The 24,476-nt window shown below is 40.1% G+C and overlaps 1 protein-coding gene across 5 annotated transcripts in view; it reads right to left on the minus strand.

The window, feature by feature from the left end:
• Positions 1-2,412: 2,412 nt before the first annotated feature.
• Positions 2,413-24,476, minus strand: part of GOLGB1 (golgin B1) — an 87,661-nt gene continuing 65,597 nt past the window's right edge. For 4 of the 5 annotated variants that reach the window (XM_012641323.1, XM_012641315.1, XM_012641306.1 and 1 more), the window contains 9 exons: positions 22,243-24,154; positions 15,721-15,899; positions 13,291-13,456; positions 12,948-13,085; positions 7,192-7,350; positions 6,368-6,465; positions 5,737-5,871; positions 3,237-3,342; positions 2,413-2,925 (listed from right to left, as the gene is read on the minus strand). In XM_012641323.1, the coding sequence (XP_012496777.1) occupies positions 2,791-2,925; positions 3,237-3,342; positions 5,737-5,871; positions 6,368-6,465; positions 7,192-7,350; positions 12,948-13,085; positions 13,291-13,456; positions 15,721-15,899; positions 22,243-24,154 (3,028 nt within the window). In that variant the 3' untranslated portion in view covers positions 2,413-2,790. The remainder of the gene's footprint in view (positions 2,926-3,236; positions 3,343-5,736; positions 5,872-6,367; positions 6,466-7,191; positions 7,351-12,947; positions 13,086-13,290; positions 13,457-15,720; positions 15,900-22,242; positions 24,155-24,476) is intronic. The other variant, XM_012641331.1, reaches the window with a different exon arrangement.

Consider the following 24,476-nt stretch of genomic DNA (forward strand, 5'->3'; position numbering starts at 1 on the left):
TTACCCATAGCATTTAAAAGTGGGTTTGCATATAGTAGACATTCAAATAAACATTGATCAATTAAATGTTGCAAGGGAAAAACTCAAAAGGGAAAAGGCAAGATGGGAGGGGAAAAGGTTCGTAGCTTGCCTGGGGACAGCGTGGAGTCTGAGCTAACCGCTAGGAAGATTGGGTCCAGATAGGAGGAAGAATTCCGAAAGAACCAGATGGTAAACAGCTGATGGACAGTCTTTGTGGTATCCTGCACTACTTTTCATCAAGATTTGCTGCCCCTCCCTTCCCTCTGGAAGTCAGACTTGCTCAGGTGACTTGTCCTGACCAGTGACAGACATCACTTTCTGGTGGCGACTTTCAGACTACTGCAAGCTGTACCACGCTCTTTCCCTCACTGCCCACCAAGGCAACCTGCAATTCTCCAGAGTGGCTCCTCTGGCGGCCTGGGTTCCTGAGTGAATGACAACACGAGGAGAGCCCCATCCATCATGTGAGGGATTCAGAAGCTTTGACTAAAAAATATCCTTTGTTGTTTTAGCTACTGAAAATTTAGGAGTGTTTGTTATTGGATCTGATCCAGCCTCTCCTAATCTTGATTGCCTGTGGAGTTCTGACCTGGTTTGCTCACAGCGGTGAGCTCCCCAAGGGGTTCAAGCAGGGCTAGATGACATTGGTCCATGATACAGAGGAGGGCATTTCTGTATTAGGAATAGGAAGCCTCTAAGGTTACTTCCAAATCTAAGGATTTTATGCCTGGGGGAGTTTTATTTATCAGTCCTACTCCCTGACCTATTAAACATTTATCATGATGGCACCAAAGTTATTTTAAGAAAGAATAAGTTTGTAGAAGGGAAAAAAAGTCTTTTAGATCATTTGGAGTCCGAATGCAGTGTCAAAATAGATATTAGACCAGATACTGTGACACACCATCACATAGTTCTCCAGAGAAACCATAGAATGTAATCGGAGATGACACCAAGAAACCCCAGCTCTCCCTAGCGAATGTCCCAAGTTCATTCCTGATGAGGTAGGGAGGTGTAGCACACAGAAATAGAATGGCCTTTGAAGACACATAGGCTTGGTTCAATTAAACCACTTATTGTACCTTGAGAAAATGAGCTAGCTTTTCTCAAGAAGCAACTTCATATAAAAATATAATGTTTATGTAAGCTGCTATAGGCTACTAAACTTCCCTTCTCTCATTCCCACTCAGAGGAATCCGTAGGGGCCTAATGTTTCTCATATATACCGGACAAGAGCTTATCCAGGACCATGCATGAACGTGCATGAATTTAATGCCCTGATGCCTGGCTTGCTTGGTTTGGTATTAGCGTACAATTTTCTCACTACACTCATCACCCTGGGGTCTAGTGGCTAGGCTAGAAAGATGCATGGAGCCCTCGCTGATGTTAGCCAGTGAGAAGGAAGCCTGAAGATGTAGAGTTTCTACCCCTGTAAGTGTTCCTGGCTACCCCATCCCCACTTCCGCTACCTACCTCCTCCCCACAGCATGCAAACACAGGTAGGTAAGCACCTGTGCACACATTCACACACTGACCACAACTCTTCATTGGGAAAATAATTTTATTATTTTACAGTTATTCAGGAAAATTCCTGGGATGCTGTGACCAAGATTTAATCACCACAGAACAAAGATTTAGAGCACATCAGTCAGCCCACCAGTCTTCTCTCTTTGGGTGGTGAGACCAGGCACGGAACACATCGTGTATGTAATAGGAAAATAACCAACCGGTAAGGGTGGGGGAGGGGAGGCAGGGAATAGGCACAAATGGAATTCAATCCTGGATGTCCTTTTCAGGTCTAGATTTAAATATTGTGTCTTCTCTATATTCTCCTTCCATCACCACAGAGGGCAGAGACTATGGGGCTGAGAAAGTGAAATAATTGTCACCCAAGTAGCTTAGTACTTCAAGAGGCTAAGAGTTGCAGTGTGGTCATCATCAACAGTCAGACTTCTGGCTGGGAGTTAATGCCTCGCCTGGGACTGGCTCAGGCTGGCCCCGGGGCATTGTCTCAGGGCCACCTTCCAGGCATATCCAGATAACATAGGAATGACACTAATATGAACCCTCCTGTCTGTGGCTAGTTCTTCCTGCCTTTCAGCGAAAGACACGGGCCACTTAATAGCTTAGTAGACATGTGATCAAGGGCAAAGGCAATGGGAGCCTATCCTTACAGTCCAGGCCCACAAATCCTCACTCCAATTACGTCTGAACCCAGGGAAGAAGATGCTGTTCTCTCCTCTGATCCAATAGCTGAGACCCCTGGGGAGTTTTCAGCTCCCACCCTATTCTTCAAGAGACATAACCAAATGTCCTATGAGGAGATGTGTCCATTCCCCTGGAAGAAGGAGAACAGGTAAACAAGGCAAAGAAAGTTATTGATTAAAATGATACTGGACTTTAGATTATTAGGTTTATTGAAACCATCCTCTTGGCTTGGCTGAAAGACACTCTTCAGTACCTTTTACAGGACTACAAAAGATCAGAGCCCTGTAATCTGAGCAAATATTGGGCTCAACACATCAGCTGTGAGGCTTCTTGGATTAAGCCGAAGTGTTCCGGCCCAGGGCAGTAGAGGAAAGCAGACCGGCCAGTCCCTGTAGCTCCAGCCTGACCTCATGTCCACCTCTGCTTTTCCAGGCACTTTCCGTGGAGAGTTGGAGAGTTGACCTGTAAGTGGGAAGACTGTTCCGCTGGAACTGGCAGTTCTGGCGTTAGAAGTGAGGGAATTCCAAGATCTCAGGGGAGTGGTCCAAAAAGTGACAACTAAGTTTATAGATGGCCCGTGAAACATAGAATGAGTAGGACATGAACCATCAGAAAGTAGATGGCTGCCAGCAGTGGCACTCGGGTCCGGGAATGACACAGCGAACGCAGGACTCGCTTCCATCCAGCACCACTCCGGGTCTGAAAGAAAAATCTGATAGTCAGAGTTTCTGCCCTACAGGGATATGCCCCTGTCTTTCCCCAGTTATCTTGCATTTAAGCAAAGCTGATCCAACCACTGCAGAAAAGAAATATCCTAAGAGGAAAATCTTTCAGGGATAACAACTTGGCAAATTCCACCAGGTTCCCCCAATCTTCCACACCCTTCCAGTGTTAGACCCATCAGCGGCTCAGTAGCTGGACTTCCACAGTCCTTCTTGGCTCCTCGCCCCCAACACAGCCAGCCTGTCTGTCCGTAGAGCACCCTCTCTTTATCCTTCTTCCCTTCTTACCCTTCGACAGCTGTTGCTTGTAAGATCTATCAACAGTGCCTGCTCCTGAGTGCCACAGGAGCCAAGGATAGGAGTCCGGCCAGAGTCCCATTCACCATGCTCCAACCTGTGTTGAGAAAGAAAAGAGGCAGGGCACTGGTTCACAGCATGACAGGCTGATCAGGCGAACTCTTGCCATAGGAGGCTGCACAGGGAACTTGCAGCAAAAGTTGTTCCCACGGTCTCTGTCCCCGTGCAAGGAGTAGGCTGGCAGATAGGTTTCTTTGAGCAGCAGTAACAAGTGATAATAACTACCAGGAATTGACTGCCTGCTATGTCTCAGGTGCTGGGTTAGGTGCTTTACAAACATTTAATCCTCAGGTTTTGAGGTTGGTGTTATTATTGTCAAAGCGGTAAAGCTTAAAGAAGTGAAATGACTTGCCCATGTGGCACAGCCAGTAAGCAGCAGAGCCAGAATTCAATACCCCGGCTGGTCTTTAAGCCTCATGCTCTTTCTTGCCAGTATGCCACACTTGAGTTGGAGAAATTCATTACATTTTTTTTCTTTTCATTTATAAAAGGTTAATAGGCAAAAGCAACCAAGAAAGATTTTTGTGAGGTTCTTAGAATTAAACTGAATTGGCAGCCTCTATTGCTTTCTACCTCATTTTTTGCTGATCTCCTCATTTTTTTTAATATTGGAACTTCTCCATTTAATGAAGAGGCTGCCATTCTTTACTCAATGGTTTCTGACAAACTGAAACAAAGGAGCTGCAGGTAACACAGCACATGTGACCAAGCATTTGCCTACAGGGATGCACCTTTTAATTGGGACAGGGAGGATGGAACTCTTTCCTCTACTCATGTTTCCTCCTCATGAAGGGATATCCATTAGCCTAATATTCCTGGTCTCTTGTTGCGGGTCATGCTCTTTTCTCCAGGAGAGAAGGAACACCTTAACTGATCTGCGAGTCTGGAAAGAGAAAGAGGGCCTAGTTCCTTTCTGCCTGTTTGCCTCTTAAGAGCCAGGGTCACTGCAGAGCACGCCTTCTGTGTCTGTTCCTCAATGTGATAAGCTTTTCAGAGGCGGCCTTGATCTGGAACAGCAAGTTCTGTTACTATGAGGTCAGTCTGTCAAATCCTGTTGGCTGAGGAAGGATGAGATGTCTGTAGGTACTGGTGAGGCAAACAGTATTGGCTGCTTTTAAACTGCAAGGGCGTTGAGTTCCACGTGCACTACAGAGCACATGTGAAGTTCTAACACTACAATGGCAGTACGTGGCCTGGGTAGGCAGCATTTAATCAGCTACTCCAATTTCCATTCTGCATCAGGGCCAAAGAGGGAATTGCGGAGGGGCCAAGCTTGGATTAATGTGGAATGTCCACAGTCTTGGGAGTCACCTGCAGTCTCAGTTGGCTTGGGACAGGTTAATCACACATGAAGGCAATTAATCTCCCCACGGGCCAGGTTTCACAGGTCTAAACAATTCCAAAGCAAGAGAAACAGCCATGGGCGCACAGGCCCGAAAATGCTTGGCAGAAACAGCAAGACACCGAACAAGACTGTGCTGTGTTCCCCAGAGCCCACCCTCAAAGCTGCATACTGAGGCCCTTGAACAATTATAAATATGCTGGAGAGAAAGAAAGGTATCTCAAATAAAACCTGCTCACTGGGGCCGCCACCTCTGACAACTAAACTTTGCAAGAAGGCATTAATATCACAAATGCCAATCTCTGAAAAAGAGACAATATACATAGGTGGCTATTCCTCCCCAGATATAATAAAAGTGCCTGCTTTTAATGTTTCTTTCTTTGCAAAGGGACTTCCAGCAGCAAAACACTTGTAGCTACTCTGTACCTTCTCATGCATAGTGAGTCTCTTGACTTGGGTGAGTTGGGAATGAAGAACTAAGGATGTACAGCTCTAACCTTCCAAATGACACTTGGAGCAAACTGCCCACAGAAGCACAATTCACTCACTCACTCCAATGCTCTAGTTTGGCAAGAGCAGGTTCTTCTGCAAGGAAAGCCTACCCTGGCCCAATGTTGCCTGGGACTGGGAGGAGAAGTTCAGGGTTAGGAAGTGCATTTGCCAACAAATCAAAAGCTAATTATCAGCTTTATAAAATAGTCTTTTAATCTTCCATATGTTTTCATCTTTAAAGAAAGATTTCAATTGATTCAGATCTCAGATAGGGAATGAGGTTGCCATTTACTTGTCCCTTTAAAGAACCCAACCCCTACCTCATATAGTTATTGTTGAGATGAAATAAGATATCTTTCATAGCTTATTCCATATCATATGAAATAAGCTGTCGGTCAATGGTAGATATCATTGTTTTGGAAAGTACTGGCCCTCCAAGACTGCACAAGTACAGTGTTCTCTTGGGTGACCACAGGACCCTAAACTCACTGCAGTGCACTTCTTAAGATGAGGAAAGTATCTTAATCCTAAGTCTGGCCCCCAAAATGTACATGAAAGGATGAGAAGTGAACAGAGGTTCTCTCCTTCAGTCTTTACCGCCTGATCTGCTCCTCAGCCGCAGAGAGGGCATTCTCAGCAGCCACTCTTTGGTCTCGTTCTTCTTCCAGCAGCTTCCTTAATTCATTCACTTCCTGTTTAGTGTTGCACAGCTGCTGCTGGGCTTCAGAAAAGCTTCAGGAAAAAAGGAAAACAAACAGCATCACTAGATGCAGAACACAGTTGCTAAGACAGGGATTCTAAGTCTTCCTAAAGTTATAAAGCAGAAAAATTTATAGAAGCTTGTGAGAATGCAAAGAATATTTTAAAAGTATAGCTGTGGAGAGATTAAGTGAGGCCATAGAAAATATCTTAAGAGATTTTAGGAACTGACCATCTTCCATTTTAATACCGGAGTGTTCATTAGTGGTATACGATTTAATCCCTACCTCACTTCTGTGATGCCAATAAGAAGACATAGTAAATCCATTCTATGAACTTCGGTTCAATCTAGATTACCGCCCCCATTTCTTCAATTCTTTTTGTTGTTGTTGTTGTTCTTAGGAGACAGGGTCATGCTCTGTCACCCAGGCTAGAGTGCAGTGGCATCATCATAGCTTACTGCAGCCTCGAACTCCTGACCACCCAATTTCTGTCCAGAGTATGCTCCAGGGAGAGTCCCACTCCCTACCTTTGCTGTGGCTCCCTCAGTTCCTCAGGATCACTCTGTCGGTGAACTCCATTCTTTTCCTGGGGAGCTCCCGGAGCAACATCTGTATTTAGTGGCCCCTAGAAGAAGCATAAGCTTAGTAATTCAGTGAAGAAAGCTCTTAAGAAAGTGTACTTGAGCAAAATAAGAATTCATTTAACATCAGAGAGAATGAGAAATCATGGAGAGCAATATCCCCTCTTATAATTCTCTCAAGTCCAGATTTAGAAGCAAAAAACTTCTGCTCCAGAAGGTTCATCACCTATATAAAACTCTTGCCTTGATTAGATTTTTCTCCCAGATTCTCATTCTTAAATTTCTCCTCTTAAAAGTTTAAGTCTGCTTCTATCTAGTAGATGCTCATGGATTTTCCAGAAGCTACTCTGATCCTACCCTGCTCCCCAGCGCCCCAACCCCTTCTCCTCCTTCCTGTCCTAGTCATCTCCGTACCAGTTCTCAGTCTCCTCCACCTTCAACACTGCCCTGCTCACTGCTGTCAACAGCGTTGTCATTTTGTTTCTCAGGTCCAACTCTTCCTACCGTTTTCTTATTACTTAAAGCAAAATCAGCACTTTCTCAGAGTTCCAAAAGCCTCTGTCATCACTGTTTCCCACTCTTTGATTTCTCTCCCATCATCCCACTGATCTTTTTTCTTCTAATCCCTTGACTCTGTAATTTTTCTCAGACCTTTTCCCATCTCAATTAACGCTCTCTTTTTCTGCCACCTAACTGCATCAGCCTCTTCCGTAGCTCTTCACGCTGCATCACTCGCACTCACTGTCAGCACACTTCTTCCAGCCCCTCACCTTCTTCTTACTCACTGCCTGCAGCTCTTGAACCTGCTTCTCCAACACTGCACAGTGATTAAAAAGGTCACTGTAGTGCTGCTGGTTCTCACGAAGACTCTGACTAGTATCACAGAGCTGAACGGAGAGGGTGTTTTTCTCTTCGAGTAGCTGAGAGAACTGAAACAGAGAAGATAAGCACCATCACTATAAGCAGTGCTTAGGCTAACTGTCCTGAGTTTTAAAGATCTAATCTTCTTATGTAAGACCTTTATTTCAACAACAGCCACAATGGCGCCGTGTGTTCCTTCAAAGTGAGAAAGCACATAATTTTTTTGAACAAGAAAGGAAAACAATTCTGCAGGAGTAGCAGGAAACTTTTGTTTTATGGTATCTGGTATATCAACTAAAAATCCATGAAGCAGAAACCCATAAGCAACCTCGCAGAATGGGCTATCCCAGGTATGTGAGAGGAGGAAGGCAGTTGCTAAGTAGGTCCAAGTGTAAGGCACTAACAAATGACTGTAATCCCTGGATCTCAATATGGCTAGAGAGCTGTCACTTAAAAATGTGTACAATGACATTACTTGGCAGATTCCTCAGACAGTTAGTTATAAGTTACCAAGAGAGTAGAATGAGAAATTATAATATGTGGTAAGAGGGAGAAACGGAGTAAGTCTCAACATGCCTGTGTACATGTAAGAAACTATATTGGGAGCATAGATTATCACAGGTAGGAAACATTTCAGTCATTCAAGGCAGGATTCTCCTCTATTGCACAAGTAATTCAGTCTTTCCTTCAACATGGTCAGTGATTCTCACTACCTGACAAAGCAATCCGAAGCCATTTTTTAGCCTGTAGAAAGCAGAAAATTATTTTTTATATTGAATGAAATTTTTACCTATTATAGCTTCTACCCATTGATTTGAATTCAGTCCTTTGGAACTATAATTCTAGTTCCTTACTTGCGGGCTGTCAAGTTTTAAGTTTTAGTTATGATTAACATCCAGATACATTAACAACCACAGAGACATCTCTCCAAAGTACCTATTGTAGGACCACGTACATTGTACGATAGGGAACTGGTGTACCTGGCTGCATGTTTGACCTTTGCTTAAGGATTTTTTTTAAGTATTTGTGTAAAAAAGTTGAACCAATGTTTTAGAGAAAAGAAATAGTTTTCTAGAGACACCCTGGGAAAGGGCATTTGATGCATACAGAAAATTAGAACAAGAGAATCCACACATACTTGTGAAAGTGCTTGGTAAGTTGAACACTGCTCTTCAGATGTAAGGTTATTTTCTGTTTGTTATTCTAAAGAGCAATGTTCAGCTTACAAAGCACTTTCACAAATATCATCTTATTTGAGAGAGGTAGAGAGAGGATTTTTGTCCGTGTTTACAAATGACAAATAAAAAAAATGAGGAGTAACTTCTCCAGGGTCATGTAGTGCTACAGTCTGGATATTTGTCCCCTCCAAATCTCATGTTAAGATTTGATCCCCAATGTCATGGGGGCAGATCCCTCATGAATAGATTAATGCCCTCCCTGTCCCCAGGGAGGGGGAGGTGTGAGTGAGTTCTCACTCTAGTAGTTCCCAGGAGAGCTTTTTGTTAAAAAGAGCCAGGCACCACCCCCTCTCCCCCTTGCTTCCTCTGTTGCCGTGTGATCTCTGCAGACACAGGCTGTCTTTCACCTTCCACCTTGAGTGCAAGCAGCCCAACCAAGGCTTTCACCAGAAGCCCGATCTTCCAGCCAGCAGAATCATGAGCCATATAAACCACTTTTCTTTATAAATTACCCGGCCTCAGGTATTCCATTATAGCAATACTAAATGGACTAAGACATGTGGCTAGTAGATGTCAGACCAGGACTCAAATGTCGTTCTTGATTCCAAGTCCAGAGCTCTATCTACTACCTGATGGTGTCCCATTTAAAAATCCAGCAAGGGAAGTTAAGAAAGTCATGAGGTTTTGGTGGGTGAGGGGGCATTAGAGGTAGTTCGTAAAGAAAAGGATATAATTGTTTGGGAAGTAATACTAATTTGAAGACAGAGGTAACTGGGTACAATGACAACTACTGGGTCCTGAGACAGGAGTAACATGTTCCTTTCCTAACCTAGGAGGAAGCCACAATGAAGAGTCCAAACCATACCAAAAACAAAAACATTTCTCAGTGTTGAAAAAATCCTAACACCTTTTCCTTACGCAATCTACAGTTGAAAGGACAGACTTGTAAAACTCATTGGAAGCAAAAACTCTCTTAACTAGAGAAGTCTAACCACTTACAGGTAGCCACCCTCATATAAACCACCTTTTATATATGCATTATTCTCTCTATGGTAAACATAGGTCCCTCTAGTTTAGGGATGGCAAACCATGATCTAGGGCCTGCTGCCTTTTTATTGTAAATAAGGTTTTACTGGAACACAGCCATTCTATTCGTTTATGTATTGTCTCTGGTCGCTTTTGTGCTACAATTGCAGAGATGAGTAGTTGTACCAAAGACTTTATGGTCTACAATCCTAAAATATTTACTGTCTGTGCCTTAAAGGAAAAGTTTGTCAACCTCTCCTCTAGCTCACAGGCTACAATATTTCATCATATATACAGTTGTAAAAACAGAATGGGAGGGAACAGTTTAAACTACATTATATCATTACCCCTTCCTATGTTTTTAAGTTTCTAGCACATTCTTACATTACATACAAACATCCAACCATGCTGGTAGAAATATAGTCATCCCATGTTATCCGTGCACTATTGGTTCTAGAATCCCACCCAACCCCTCAACAGGATACCAAAATCTGAGGATGCTCAAGTCCTGATACAAAATGGTGTAGTATTTGCATATAACCTACGCACATCCTTTTGTATACGTTAAATCACCCCTGGATTACTTATAATACCTAATAAAATGTAAATGCTATGTAAATAGTTGTTATACTATATTTTTAAAAAATCTGTATTACTTTTCATTATTTTTTTTTTCTGAATATTTTCAATCTGCAGTTGGTTGAATCACAAATGTGGATCCCATGGGTACAGAGGGCCGAATGTATATATAAAGTCTGAGCATCCGAGGAAAGAATTAGGGCAGTGGCTTAGACAGGAATACAATCTATGCTGAGAGCCCATCTACCACAGTCCCATTCTAGGGTCCAAGAAGCAATTTTCTTAGTTAATTGGGACCTATTTAGAGTGAGACTAAAGCTCACGAGCTTTAAGTAGCTTCATGAGGGACGATGTGTATCCTCAGTACCTAGCATATGGCCAGGGGCTCACAGAAGACAAATAATAGTTATTTGTTTAATAAATGAATGAAGCTAGGGATAGAGGTGCTAGGGATAGAGGTGCCTTTCTTATAGTTGCTCTCTAAAGGAAGAACAGTTGCTCACTCAGAATGACAGTGACCTAAGGCAGTGTTTCTCACACTTTAAGTGAAATTACATTTCAATAAAGCTGTTAAAAATATATAATTTTGATTATGACCCAGAATCCAGTTATAAATATATTAATATGTAATTAAAACTAGGCCAGGTGCAGTAGCTCATGCCTATAATCCTAGCTCTTTGGGAGGCTGAGGGAGGAGGATCACTTGAGGCTAGGAGTTCAAGACTAGCCTGAAGAACATACTAAGACCTTGTCTCTGCAAAGAACAGAAAAATTAGCTGGACCTGGTGGCACATGCCTATAGTCCTAGCTACTCAGGCAGATCGCTTGAGCCTAGGAATTTGAGGTGAGCTATGATGGCGCCACTGTACTCTAGCCCAGGCAACAGAGCAAGACACTGTCTCAAAAAAACAAAATAAAACCCTAAAGTTTGTCAAAATAAGACACACTCTTTATTACATATTACATACATATTTTTTATCTTTTTTCTTTTGCTATGTAAAAACACTGGTTGCAGGGCCGGGCGCGGTGGCTCACACCTGTAATCCTAGCACTCTGGGAGGCCAAGGCAGGCGGATTGTTTGAGCTCAGGAGTTCGAGACCAGCCTGAGCAAGAGCGAGACCCCGTCTCTACTAAAAATAGAAAGAAATTAATCGGACAACTAAAAATATATAGAAAAAATTAGCTGGGCATGGTGGCACATGCCTGTAGTCCCAGCTATTCGGGAGGCTGAGGCAGAAGGATTGCTTGAGCCCAGGAGTTTGAGGTTGCTGTGAGCTAGGCTGACGCCACGGCACTCACTCTAGCCCGGGCAAAAGAGTGAGACTCTGTCTCAAAAAAAAAAAAAAAAACACTGGTTGCACTATTTATAATAGCCTCAAACTGGAAAAACCCAAATGTCCTTCAACAGAATACAGAAATTATGGTATATGCCTACAATACTATACAGCATGAGAATGGAAAAATCACACTATATGCAACATGTATAAATCTCACAAAATAAACGCAGTAATACAAAAGAGAAAATATGGCTCCATTTATAAGTAGTTCTAAGTGGGTAGTAGTCAATAGGAGAAGATACAAGGCACTTCTGGGGTTCTGGTATGTTCTGATTTTTGATCTGAGTGGTGGTTATACAGGTGTCTTCACTCTGTGAAAATATACCATGCTGTACTTATGATTTGTGTACTTTCCTGTATGTTTTACTTCAGTAAAACATTTCCTTTTTTTTAGTTGCTACCCATCAAAATGATTTCATTATCTACTAATAGTTCTGAATTTCAGTTTAAAACACTGTCCTAGAGAGACAAATGCCCAGAGTGATTCACAGTATATCTAATGTTTGGAGAGTAAATGTAACAGGGCTCAGATGGGACCTAGTTTATGGAAAGAAGAGGTGGGCTGCAGAGCTATGAAGGGTGGAATTTCTGGAAATAGCTGACTAGCTGCAAGGGGAACTGGGTGGAAGCTGCTCCGGAGTCCCTCTGAAAACTTCCAGACAAATCCCCCAACAAAGGGTCTGTAATTTTACCAATTTATTTGGATCTGCAAACTTTAAAAAACGAAAATTTCTCTGCCAAAGTTAACAATGTTAGCCTCTGACACTTTGGTCTCAATTAGTTGAATTAAATATTTAGTAAGTACCTTCTACATATAGCAGGCACTGTGCTTTTACACACACATGATCACATTTATCTCAGACTTCCTCCTAACACTTCAGGCAAGTTACTTAATACCTCTGGGCCTTTTTCCTCATCTGTGAAAATAGCCTACTGATGTTTGCAATTTTTGGATCACTGACCCCTTGATGAACTGATGAGTTCTTGTGATGAGAAACACACACACACACATATACACCATTCTGCATACAATTTGAGGGGATTCATATCTCTCCTCAAAGCAAATCTCTGAACACCAAATTCTGACCGATCTCTTAAATCTCTTCTAGTGCTGTCATAGCTTACCTAGCTGGGTTCCTCGGAAGAGGGCAGATCTAGGGGAGGGGTCACTGGAGAATACTTTGAATAGTCAGAGAAAAACAGGAGGGTAGTGATTCATAAGAGGGTAGGGTGAGGAGTAACCTCAACATTACTAACAAGTGACACAGATGGGAGAAGAAAGCTTCCTTAAGTAGTTGGCTTCTTTATTCTTACTGTATGGATTTCTCCAAATCATTCCCAAGGACTCTTCAAGGGCAAGGCACAGGAAATGGCCCTGTGTCCAGTGCTTTGGAACAAGCAGCCCAGCTTTTGAGAAAGGTAAAACTTCCCCACGCTACGATATGCTACAGCTGGGAGCCTATGCTGACTCAGCTTCTACTTGCCTACTTGCTTTCAGTCATGGAAAAAAGCAGCTGAATTCCAGTGTGGCAGGAAACACTTACCTTGCTGTTTAGTTGCTGAATTCTTAATTCCTTCTGGTGAATTTCCTTTAAGCTGTCATTGAGCTGGGTCCTAAGAAGTTCTGTCTCATGAACTAGGTTTTGCGACCCATCTAGGGAAGCTGCTGTCTCTGGGGATGCCTGCCAGGACACAAACATTGATGAAATTTTCTCCTATGATTGCTCATGCTTACTCCCTTCCCTCTAGAAACCCTGTCCACCCCACAGGAAGTCATAATGGCTTGCCTACTAGTGACAGATGGGTACTTATTAATAATTTGTAGGAAGCTGATACTTTCTGGGTAGTGGTTACCTCTGAGTAGCAATCAGCATTGAAATTACTCACCTGCCTTTGGTACTGCACTTTGAGGGGCTGAGTCTGAGAGGATGAAGACCTCATTTCCCTCATAAGATTCTGCAGATGACTGAGCTGCTGATCTTTCTCTGAGAGAGCCATAAGGTACTGCTCCTTCATTCTCCTCTCGTGCATTTCCCAAGAACTCTTCTCCATCCTAGAAAAAACATGACATAATCACAGGTAAAAATATACTTATGAGATAAAGGTAAATAATTCCATATTCAAAACAGTGTTGTGGACTGTTAGAGATGTAGTAAAGAAAATACATTAACAGAGTGAAATTTATATTATAAATAGAACTGTGCAGCAAGATGATGATGCAGAACTAAAAAAAGAATTCCAATTGGCAGAACTGAAAAGATTTCATAGAAAAGCTGGTGGTTGGTCTGGAACCAAACAATGAGTCCATATTCTATAATGAGAAAAGCATTCCAGGGAACAAACTGAGCAAGAGGCACAAGTATGAATGCATATAGTGAATTTTAGAATTGTTGTAGGAGACAGTGTGTAGAGTGGATGTGGTGAGACGTCAGGATGGGGAGGAATGAGGTCAGATCACGTGGGCCATGGGAAACCACTCTAACTCTTTAGAATAGCAGTGCCCTGATGCAGTATAACATCTCAGTTACGAGAATGCAACTGCAGAGTGTGAAGGACCCAGGCTCGGATGCTGGCTCTATCACAAACTAGGTGTGAGACCCTGAATAAAAGTTACTTAATCTCTCTGGGCCTCATCAATAAAATAGTAATAAACTATCTACTCCCTGGGATCGCAGTGAGGTAAAATGGCCCCACCCCATCAATAGAGGCCATGTGGGAAGTCTGGATTTCCATTTCCCCCTGGTAGTATCAGGACTCCCTTTCCTTCTAGGGGGATCAACAGAGGCTGAATGGGGTTCCTGGACTTCACCCCTTATCTGGTGGTAAAATGGTAATATCTCCCTTCCCCTGTTCTTGTGGTGTCAGTAGAAGCCTGCTAAAGCAGAAGATTTAAATAAGATTAACTGAAAATCATTCATCATACCAAGAACCAGGAAAATCACAACTTGATTAAGAAAAGGAAATCAACAGGTTACAACACTGAGGTGACACAGATGTTGTAATTATATGACAAGGATTTTACAACAGCCATCACAGAAGTGCTTCAATGAGCAATTACTAACACACTGGAAAAAGTATAGAAATTCCAGCAAAGAAATAGAAAATAATAAAGAAGAACTGAATGGAAATTTTAGAACTGAAAAATACAATATTCAAAATAAAAAGCAACTCAAAGGGCTCTATAGCAAAATGGAGGTGATAAAGGAAAGAATCAGAGAAATTGAAGATAGAACAATAGAAAATACTTAATCTGAATGATAAAGAGAAAATAATCAATAAATTGGATTTCATCAAAATTAAAAGGACCTTGTTGTGGGAGATGAAAAGATAGGCTGCAAACTGGGAGAAAATCCTTATAAACCACAAACCTGACAAAGAACTCATACCTACAATATGTAACAGTAAAATTTAACAGTAAAAAATTAACCCAATTAGAAAATGGATAAAATATATGGATAGATATTTCATCGAAGAGGACATATGAAAGTTGAATAAACATATAAAAAGATATTCAGCCATTATGGAAAACAGTTTTGTAGTTTCTTAAAAAAAAAAAAAAACACGACACATTTACCACATTACCTAGCATTTGCAATTATCCCAGAGAAATGAAAACTTATGCCCACATAAAAATCTGTATTGAAATGTTCACAGTAGCTTTATTTATAATAGCTAAAAAATTAAAAACAACATGCATGTCCTTCAATGGGTGAATGGTTAAAGTGGCACATTCATACTAAGGAATAGTATTTATAATAAAAGGAATGAACTATTGATACACACAACAATGCTGATGGACTTTAGGGTATTGTATTGCATGAACAAAGCCAATTTCTAAAGATTACGTACTACATGATTCTATTTATAAAAAATTCTCAAAATGACAAAATTATAGGAATGGAGAACAGATTAGTGGTTGCAGACATTAGAGATGCGAGGAGGGGAGGGGATGGTGGAATGTGACTATAAAGTAGTAGCACAAGGGAAATATCTGTCGTGACGGAACAGCTCTGTATTTTGGTTGTGGTGGTGCTTACATGAATCTACACTGTGACAAAACTGCATAGAACTAAGAACACAAATACTCAAATGAGTGCATGTAAAACTGGTGAAATCTGAATACAGTCTGTGAATTGTACCAATGTCAATTTCCTGGTTTTGATAATACACTACAGTTATGCAAGATGTTACCACTGGAGGAAACTGGGGGAAGGGTACATAGAAGCTCTCTGCACTATTTTTACAATTTTCTATAAACCTACAATTATTTCAAAGTAAAATGAAAAGAAAACGGTTGAAAAGGGGGAATTATCATACCTGAGCTGATGTAGCTCATGCTGCCAGGAGAGATTTTCCTTTCTGAGCTCTTCTTGCATAATCTGAAATGTTTTTGTCTTATCTTGATAGTCCTGAAGTTGAGTCTTCAGTGGACGTAACTCAGTGACTTCTTGATTAATCTGTAAGTATTGCTGCTGTAGATTCTTCAATTCCTTCAGCTTTAACAAAAGGGAGAATAAAAGGGTGATTCATCACATCTCATTCACCCAGCTTTAAGTCATCAGCAGCTCCCTACAAGTAAGTCAGACACCACAACATACAACCAGCACCTAACAGTCTATTGGCATATCACTGCAGCATGAATCTCCAAAATGGTGAAATATATACAGCCAGAATGGTGGAAATCACCCACGGAGCTGCCATCAAGGCTGCAGGACCTGATCATTCCTGCAACTTCTTCTTCTTCCCCTTGCCTCTGAGGTCCTAATTTGATTATAGGGCTACATCTCTGATACAGGACAGACTTAATGGACCTACAGCTTTATTGTGGGTGGTGACATCCTAGAACAAGAAGTATAAAGATAGGCTGGCTTTCCATTTAATCATGTGCCCTGGTTAGGCTTCTAAACTTTCTTACATGGATATCAATCTTAACTCCAGCTTAGTTCATGTTGATTATAAAGAAGGCAGTGCTACCCCATGGTTAAGAGCACTTAGGCTCTGCAGTTAGATATCCTACTACTTCTTGGATGTGTGACCCTACGCATGTCCCTCGCACCCTCTAAGTCTTAATTTCCCTCACCTATCAAGTAAGGATAATTACAGTACCTTTTTCATAAGAAATGAAAGTAAATGAGAAAATTAATGCCCTTCACATATAAAGTTAGTGATGATGATGACAAACTGACCTTTAATTAGCAAAACTGCCTATCTAAATTTCATTAAAAGCTTAATAGTAAGAAATATGTCAGGACATCTGGGCGAAGATGGGGACTTTGATCACACACCTTTTCACTCACTCTGAAACAGCATTAAAGCTACAATAAAGGCATTTTTTAAGCACAAAACACAAGAATAGGAAAAACATCACAGGAGTCAGCAGCAATAAATTAATTTTGGAAGCTGAAAAGCAGATGAATAAGTGGTAACTGGCTTAACAGATCTGAGAAAGCTGATCTTAAGCTGGCAGTAAGGAAAGCCAAGAACCAACAGAACTTACTCTGCAGAATCTTCAAAAGGCTCAGGAATTAACAGCAGCAGGTATCTCTGGAAAAGATGGTGATGGGGGTGGGAGGGAGGTGGTAGCTGAGATAAGGAGGAACAGATGAAAGTTGCTTAAGAAACAATTTCATCCATAGTTTCCCTCCTCAGCACCACATTTTTTGTTACTCCAACAGAAAACTAGTTTTATTCTCTGGAGAAGTGTCTCTGGACTGTGGAACACCAGTTACAGTCACAAGTTAGGGTACTGTTCCAAAACAAGGGTGATCAAGTGAATATATGTTTTCTGAATGCCTGAAGACTCTCCTCTACTCAACTTACAGAATGCTAGTAAAAGGCTTTTTATCTTCCACACAGGAAATGAGACTTCTCTCAAAAACCTGACCGGCCCAAGAGGAACTAAAGATACCAACATGAGGACCACCAACAATAAACTCAATAAGATCACCATGCAATGAAATTCAGTTGGTAAGTTCCACCCACCAAGTTTTTTATACCCTCCCCTTAAACAGGAAGAGTAAACCAAGAATTAACTTTCACCTAAAGAACGGCTAACATTAAGGAAGGGATGAAAACCTACTGGACGAAGGTAATTTGGAAAAGATTAGTAGAGGAAAAAATGTAATGTACTCAAAGATTTAAGAGTGAATATCACCAATCAGAAAGCTTGTAGCAGAAATAAAAAATTATAAAGAAAAACTCAGTACAAAAAAACTTCAAAAAACAAAACTACTACCACTATCCTTGGAGAAAGAAGTTAAGAAAGTCTACCTATGAGACAAGGAAAAAAATAATTCCTTAGAAATTAAGAATATGATGGCACAAAGGAAAATCTCAATTTTGGGGTCAGAAGATGAAAAGAAGAAAATATTCCCAAAGTATAGCAAAAAGAATAGAAACAGTAAGAAAATTAGAGAAACAAATCCAGAACGTCCTACATCTAAATAACAGGATTTTCAGAAACACAGCGAAAGAAAAATGATAGGGGAAAAATGATAAAAAAATAATTCAACAGAATTTCCAAAAATTGATGAGTACAATTTCTTAGATTCAAAGGACTAGTCAGCATAATGAAGGAAAATAGATCCACACAAAATCAAATGATCATAAAATTTCAGAACTGAGAGAGGAAGGGAGAGAGGGAGGGAGGAAAGGAGGGGGAAGGGAAAGGAAAGGGAGAAAACAGATTACATACAAGGGATCAGGAATCAGAATAGCTTTAGACTTGTGAACTACAAAGTAAGCAAGAGACCAATGTCTTCACAGTTTTGAATGGAAATTATTTTCAGCCTAGAATTCTATACCCAGCCAAACTATTAATCAGGTATAAGAGATGAAAAGACATTTTTAATAAATTTACCTCCTATCTATCTTTTTGTAGGGAGCTACTGAATGATTTATTCCATCAGAACAATGGCACAAAACCAAGAAGAAGAAGACATAGAACACAAGAAACAGAATATCTAATATAGGAGAAAGGTGAAGGGAAATATTCCAGGATGAAAACAGTATCTTGTAGTACAGGGCAACTGGTTCATATAGGAGCAAGTCAGGGACTTTAGGAGAATTTTCTTCATGAAAATGAAACTTATACAAATTAAACATCTTGGGAGGAGATGTGGACAAATGGCAGTAAATCTAGGGTGAAATTACATTGATAAACACAAAGAAAACTAAGTAACAACAACGAAAACACAATTATCAACTCTAGGAAAAACAAAATGATGTTGAGGAAATTAAAAGTAATACATCTCAGCTCTAACAGAATTTGTAGTCATAAAAATGTAAGCACTGAATTGACTTAACCAAAGTTAAAATTAAATTCCATCAGGAGAATGGGGAGGGGTTGTATATTGAAAATATGCGTACATGCTGTGAAAGCAGAGGGAATAAAGAGAGCTAAACCCTGTCAGCATAAAGAAAGTCAACAGTCAATGCAGCAAATTAAAAGCCAAAATGCAAGGTAAGCATGATATTTAGATACTGAGGAAATACCAAAAGAATAAGCTAAAAGGGTTGAAAGTAAATTGCCTCAGCAGAAGAATAAATAAGGTTGGATAGTGCTATTCTTAGCTTTTCCCACCAAACAATGTAGAATTTAGTGACTAATATGTGCCATATAATTTTATTTTTTTAACCAAGAACTGAAACATATTTTTGTTGTGATCTAAAGTAAAAATGAGTTCCTTATGCAATCCACTCACTCCTCTGTAGTCTAGATACTCTAAGTGTCATCCTTGGAAAAGAACAGATCATCAGAAAGCTGTGTGACTGGGACTGCATTTCAGCTCCTTGTATTGGTAGTTTTAGTGAATTGGACATAGTTCTTTACCTATGCGCTGACAATGAGGATCACCTAAATAAAAACTCTATACAACACATTATAATGTTTACTGTAAAGAAGTAATGTCTGTTTCACGAATACATAGTGTTCTCTTTATGGGAACACAGAAGAAATTTCTTATATGCCTCAATACTTAAAAAAATACCTATTCTTGCTTTGAGCAGGTGATTTTTCTTTCTTCTTTTCTCCTAAAATACGGACACTCCAATCCATGCACATGGTTGTGATTCCCTCTTTCTGATGGCTGACAGAAAGCTCAGAGCAAATGAGTGGGCCCTCTTTAACAAACTACAGGATACTGTGATTTCTCCTTGAGACACCAACTTTACTCCTGGTTTAATCTTTTTTTTGTCCTATCCTTATTTTGTCTTCCTTTTCAGTCCCTTTTATTGTATCTTATCTTGAAAAACTGTTTATATCTTTATATGCTACCTCAAGTCATTTTTAGAATGAGGTGACTAGAGAAAAACAAATACAGGCAACCCTAGAGGTTTGTCATCCGCATAGTTAACTCTACGCTGAATATCCCAGGATACACAAGCAAGTATAAGACATGATACTTACTTACCAGGAGTTTATAATCTAATTGGGGAAATAAAAAATAGCATATAGAAATTAAACACACATACATATACATACACATATACACACACAACAAGGCAATATGGGAGAAATGATAAAAGTACTAGGGAAGCACAAAGGCAAAAGACAATTTAGCAATCATGAAATGTAACCAGAGGATTTGAGTTCTGAAATGACCTTTAAGTAGTAAGAAATATTTATCCCTAAAAAGAAAGCAATTGGGAGGACATTTTGGCTAAGAATGATAATAACATGGGTAAGAAGGAAGTACCAGATATGATTATTGCATACTGAGTAGATCAGGTTGGCTGGAATGAAGGGTATAAGGAGGGAGCAGTAAAAGGGCTTGAAAGTTAAGCACAAATTATAGGGTCTTAAATGTCAGTCTAAGGAGTTTGAATCCTATTTTAGAGGTAGTACAACTTTTAAAGGTTTTTGAGTAGCGCAGTAATAAGAAAGTAGAGTTCGAGAAAGGTTTATTCAGCAATGGTATAAACAATATACTAGAGAGTTGATAAACTGGAAGCAGCATTATTCTAAGAGCTTAAGGGTAAAGTGTAAGAGTTTAATCTAGGATGTTGAAGATGGAAATGAAAGATATTTGATGCACATCGTGAATAAAGGAGTGACAGGCCTTCATGGTTAAATAAAATAGACAGTTATGATCCTTAGGGGACAGAAGAATATTAATTACTATGAATTACAGAAACATGGAAATAAAAACGCTGGGCACGGTGGCTCACAGACCTGTAAGCCTAGCACCTCGGGAGGCTGAGGTGGGAGGACTGCTCGAGGCCAGGAGTTCGAGACCAGCCTGAGCCAGAGCAAAACCTCCTCTCTACAAAAAATAAAAAATTAGCCTGACATGGTGGTGTGTAGCCTGTAGTTCCAAGCTACTCAGCAGGCAGGAGGATTGCTTGAGTCCAGGAGCTTGCAGTTGCAGTGAGCTATGATGACACCACTGCACTCTAGACTGGGTGAAAGAGTGAGACCATGTCTCAAAAAAAAAAAAAAAAAACCACATGGAAATAAAAAAGCTGGCTTGACTTGTAAATATCTAGCAGAAAAAAATGTGGACTGTGGTTGAGAGACAAAATTTAGTACCTAGTGTTTACAATGGATAAGAACAGTAAAGCAATTCACTGAATGAAACCAAGTTAGTTTACTCAGAATCCTAATGGCACCAGAAAAAAAGATTTTAACTTGGAAGATAATCAATACCAGCATGGTATAAATTACATCTTTGAGACAGATAGTGTCCTGATAAAGAGAACTTTTGGCATTTGCATTCTGAAAGGACTGACAACAGGCCAAATTCTCAGGTCAAATTTAGCTGAACTCAAATTGTTTTAAAAACATAAGCAAATATGCATATATTGTGTTGATATCAAAACCATAGCTGAAAAGGGGGACTTTGTTCAAATTATAAAAGGGAAAAGACTGTCTATAAATATTGGATATTGAATGAAATAGGAATGAACATATTACCTACAAAGAAAAGGAAAAATTGGCTCTACAGTTAGGGGAAATGATCTTTTCACTAGGGCTAAGAAACTAGAATTTTCACATATTGGACATGGGTAACATTTTAACTAGTCTTTTGAATCTCAATTTATTTTCTATTTGGACTATTTTCCTACAAGTACACGGCCTTGACAGAGTTAAGAGACTGCTATGGAAGTAAAGACAATAATGTCACAAAGCAGAATCCCCTGACAACCTGGCTTGGTTCATGTTGTTCCAGTTTTGCCTCTGAATCTTAATGACCTGGAAGTTTTCAGAAAAAAAGACCTGGATTAAACTCCTGGCCCCTACTAAAAGAATAACATTTTAGCATTAGAAATCCGCCTTAGGATTCTCTTCCATTGAAAAAAGCTGGGTATTAAAAGGAAGTGGGCAAATAGCTCAGCTTACAAGTAAAATTTTACTAAACAGTCATTTAAACTTATTTATTTACATTTAACTTTTTTTTTTTTTGACAACTTAGGGTTGAGTTATGAGCTGAGTCCTCCCTGCCCAAAATTCTACCAGATGATATATTGCTAAACTATCACTGTAAGAAGGCACTAAGTGATATCTATACTTTCTTTCAATGAAACTGTGACAAATTCTGGAAACATTTATGTGTGTGTGTATATATACAAAACAGCTTTTAGTCCTTTTATAACCAATGGACAGTTTTGCACCAAGAAAATTTGATTTTTTTTTTATAATGGAATTGGCAGATTTAAAGCAATTTACATGATGTTTCTGTGTTTCTCTAAGACCAAACAGAACCTGTGTGATGTATAGTACTGCCCGTCAGTGTCCAGATAATTTAGGAATGTGTTTATCCTTTTCTATGGAAATAAAAATCAACTTAAAGAAAGGTTCAAAAACTGTCAAACACAGATCCAAAAGAGCTAGATACTCACTAGTCGGTCTCTGTCATTTTGGAGTGAAGACATAGCTTTTTTTAAACTCTGTACTTCGGCTGGGCTGGTGGCAGGCTGGGCTGCAGACCTCTGCTTTCCTTCCTCTGTCTTTCGGAATTTCTCCAGCTCATTCCACATGTGATCTCTCTCATTCTGTAGACTGGCCATAGCCTTGGAAAAGGACTGCACTTGGTTGTAAGAATCTTCTAGCTGTGAGGACAAGTGAAGCAGTTGCTCATCTTTGGATAGGAGCTGTTGGTTAAGTTTTTCAAGGTGAGAAAAGCTATTCTCCTCAGTGGAGTTCACTGGAAAAGTAGCTTTAGAAAGAACATCTTGCTCTCTGTTTAGGAGGCCTTTTTGTTCTTTCAGCTGCGCCAGCTCCTTCAGACTGGCATCATATTTCCTTTTCAGATCATCAAGTTCCTCATTGGCATAATCTCTACTATTTTGCAAGGAACTCATAGACCTTCCAAAAGACTGAATTTGTGCTTTGAGATCTTTATTTTCTTTGGTGACCATGAGTAATTTCTGTTCCATTTCTACCAGATCTCTTGCTAGCTCTGCCACCCTCTCTTCTGCTGTTTCAGTTTCATTGCGCATTATCCCTGCATCATGATGAAGATGCTTTAATTCTTTTTTCAGTTTGTCTTCAATTTCACCTACCTTCTTAGCAGCATCCTTTTGGACATAAATCAATTCCTCTTCCAGTTCTGTAATCCTCTTCTGAGAGGAGGAAAGCATAGTACTTAATCTCTGTACCTCTTCTTCTTTTACTTTTAATTGAGCATGATACATTCCTAAAGTACCTTCTTCTTGCAAGGCTGTCAGTTGTCTCTTTAGTTGGGATACAGATACATTCAAACTCTCAATTTCTTTAGATAAACCTTGTTTCTCCTCTTGTAGGGCATTAGAGGACCTCTGCAGATTCTCCTTTGCTTCCTCAGATTCCTTCAACTTTTCTTCTAATTTAGCATATTCATCTTTCAGCTCCTTATTTTGTTGAAGTTGAGCTTCAAGAAGTTGCTTTTGCTGACAGTCCTTTATGGATATCACTTGGTTCAGGTCTTCTCTATATTGGATCAGTTCTGCCTCTAGCTTGGCATTCTCAGAATTAAGATCATCCATATGACTTCTCAAGCCTCGAATTTCTTCCTTAAGCTTATTATTCTCAGCAGCAGCCTCTTGGATGAGTTGGTCTTTTTCCAAGATTACACAGAGATGTCGCTCTTCCAGCTGTTGATAGTCACCTACTATGCGGTCACGATCATTCTGGAGAGAAGACATGGATTTAACAAAGGAATCCAACTGAGCCTTTTGCTGAATGTTTTCCTTTTTGATAGTTTTCAGTGTTTCCATAAGCTGATTGGTTTTGTGAACAGCTTTTTTGTTCTCCTCTTCTAAGACAATATTCTCCTCTTCCTCCTGAGACAGCAGGTTTTCCAGTTCTTTAATTTCTTTATCATGCTGCTGATGCAGTTCAGCAATAGCTACTTGGATTGCCTCTTCCTTGCCAGAAAGCAGGCTTATAATCTTCTGCTCTTTCTTATTTATTTCTTCATGCAGCCTACTGGTCAGCTCCCTGGAGGCCTGAAGATCAGTTTCTAGTTGTTCATAACTGAACTTACAGTTTTGAATATCGGCCTCTCGCTGCTTTATTATCCCTTCCAAATTTTCTTTATGTTCCTTACATTTTTCTAAAGAGTTATTTAAATCAGCTGACTGGTCTCTGAGAATCTTAAGTTCTGATTCCAGCCTAGCTAATTCATTCTGAGAGTTGTGGTATAGGTGTCGAGTCTCTTCTAGCTGGGACAAAAGTTCTTTGTTTTCCCCCTGTAGAGTATCACAGATCTTCTGTTGAAGCTGAACCTCTGTCTGGGCCTTGGACTCCCAAAGCTGCTTGTCATGTTCAAGCCTGAAAAAACAGTTAAAGATTTCAAGAAACACTATGCTATGCGTAAGGAACAAATACCACAACGTGTACTCAACAGATCTACAAATAAATCAATATTCATAATTGAAGGTGTTAAGACTTTTTACTGAAGAGATATTAGTTCTCTATACCTAAACATTTGTCTCCTGAGTGTTCTGTATTAGAAGAATCACCCCTAAGGGTTCATATATTTAAATCATAAACTCCAAAATATGTTGCTTATTTTAATGAAATGGTTTTAGGCACTCTGAAAAATAACATTTTCTCCTATTGTACTCTACTTTGTTCCCCACAAGCTAATGTC

This window comes from Propithecus coquereli, unplaced genomic scaffold, assembly GCF_000956105.1.
Source record: "Propithecus coquereli isolate 6110/MARCELLA unplaced genomic scaffold, Pcoq_1.0 Scaffold10, whole genome shotgun sequence".
In the NCBI taxonomy this organism is placed as follows: Eukaryota; Metazoa; Chordata; class Mammalia; order Primates; family Indriidae; genus Propithecus; species Propithecus coquereli.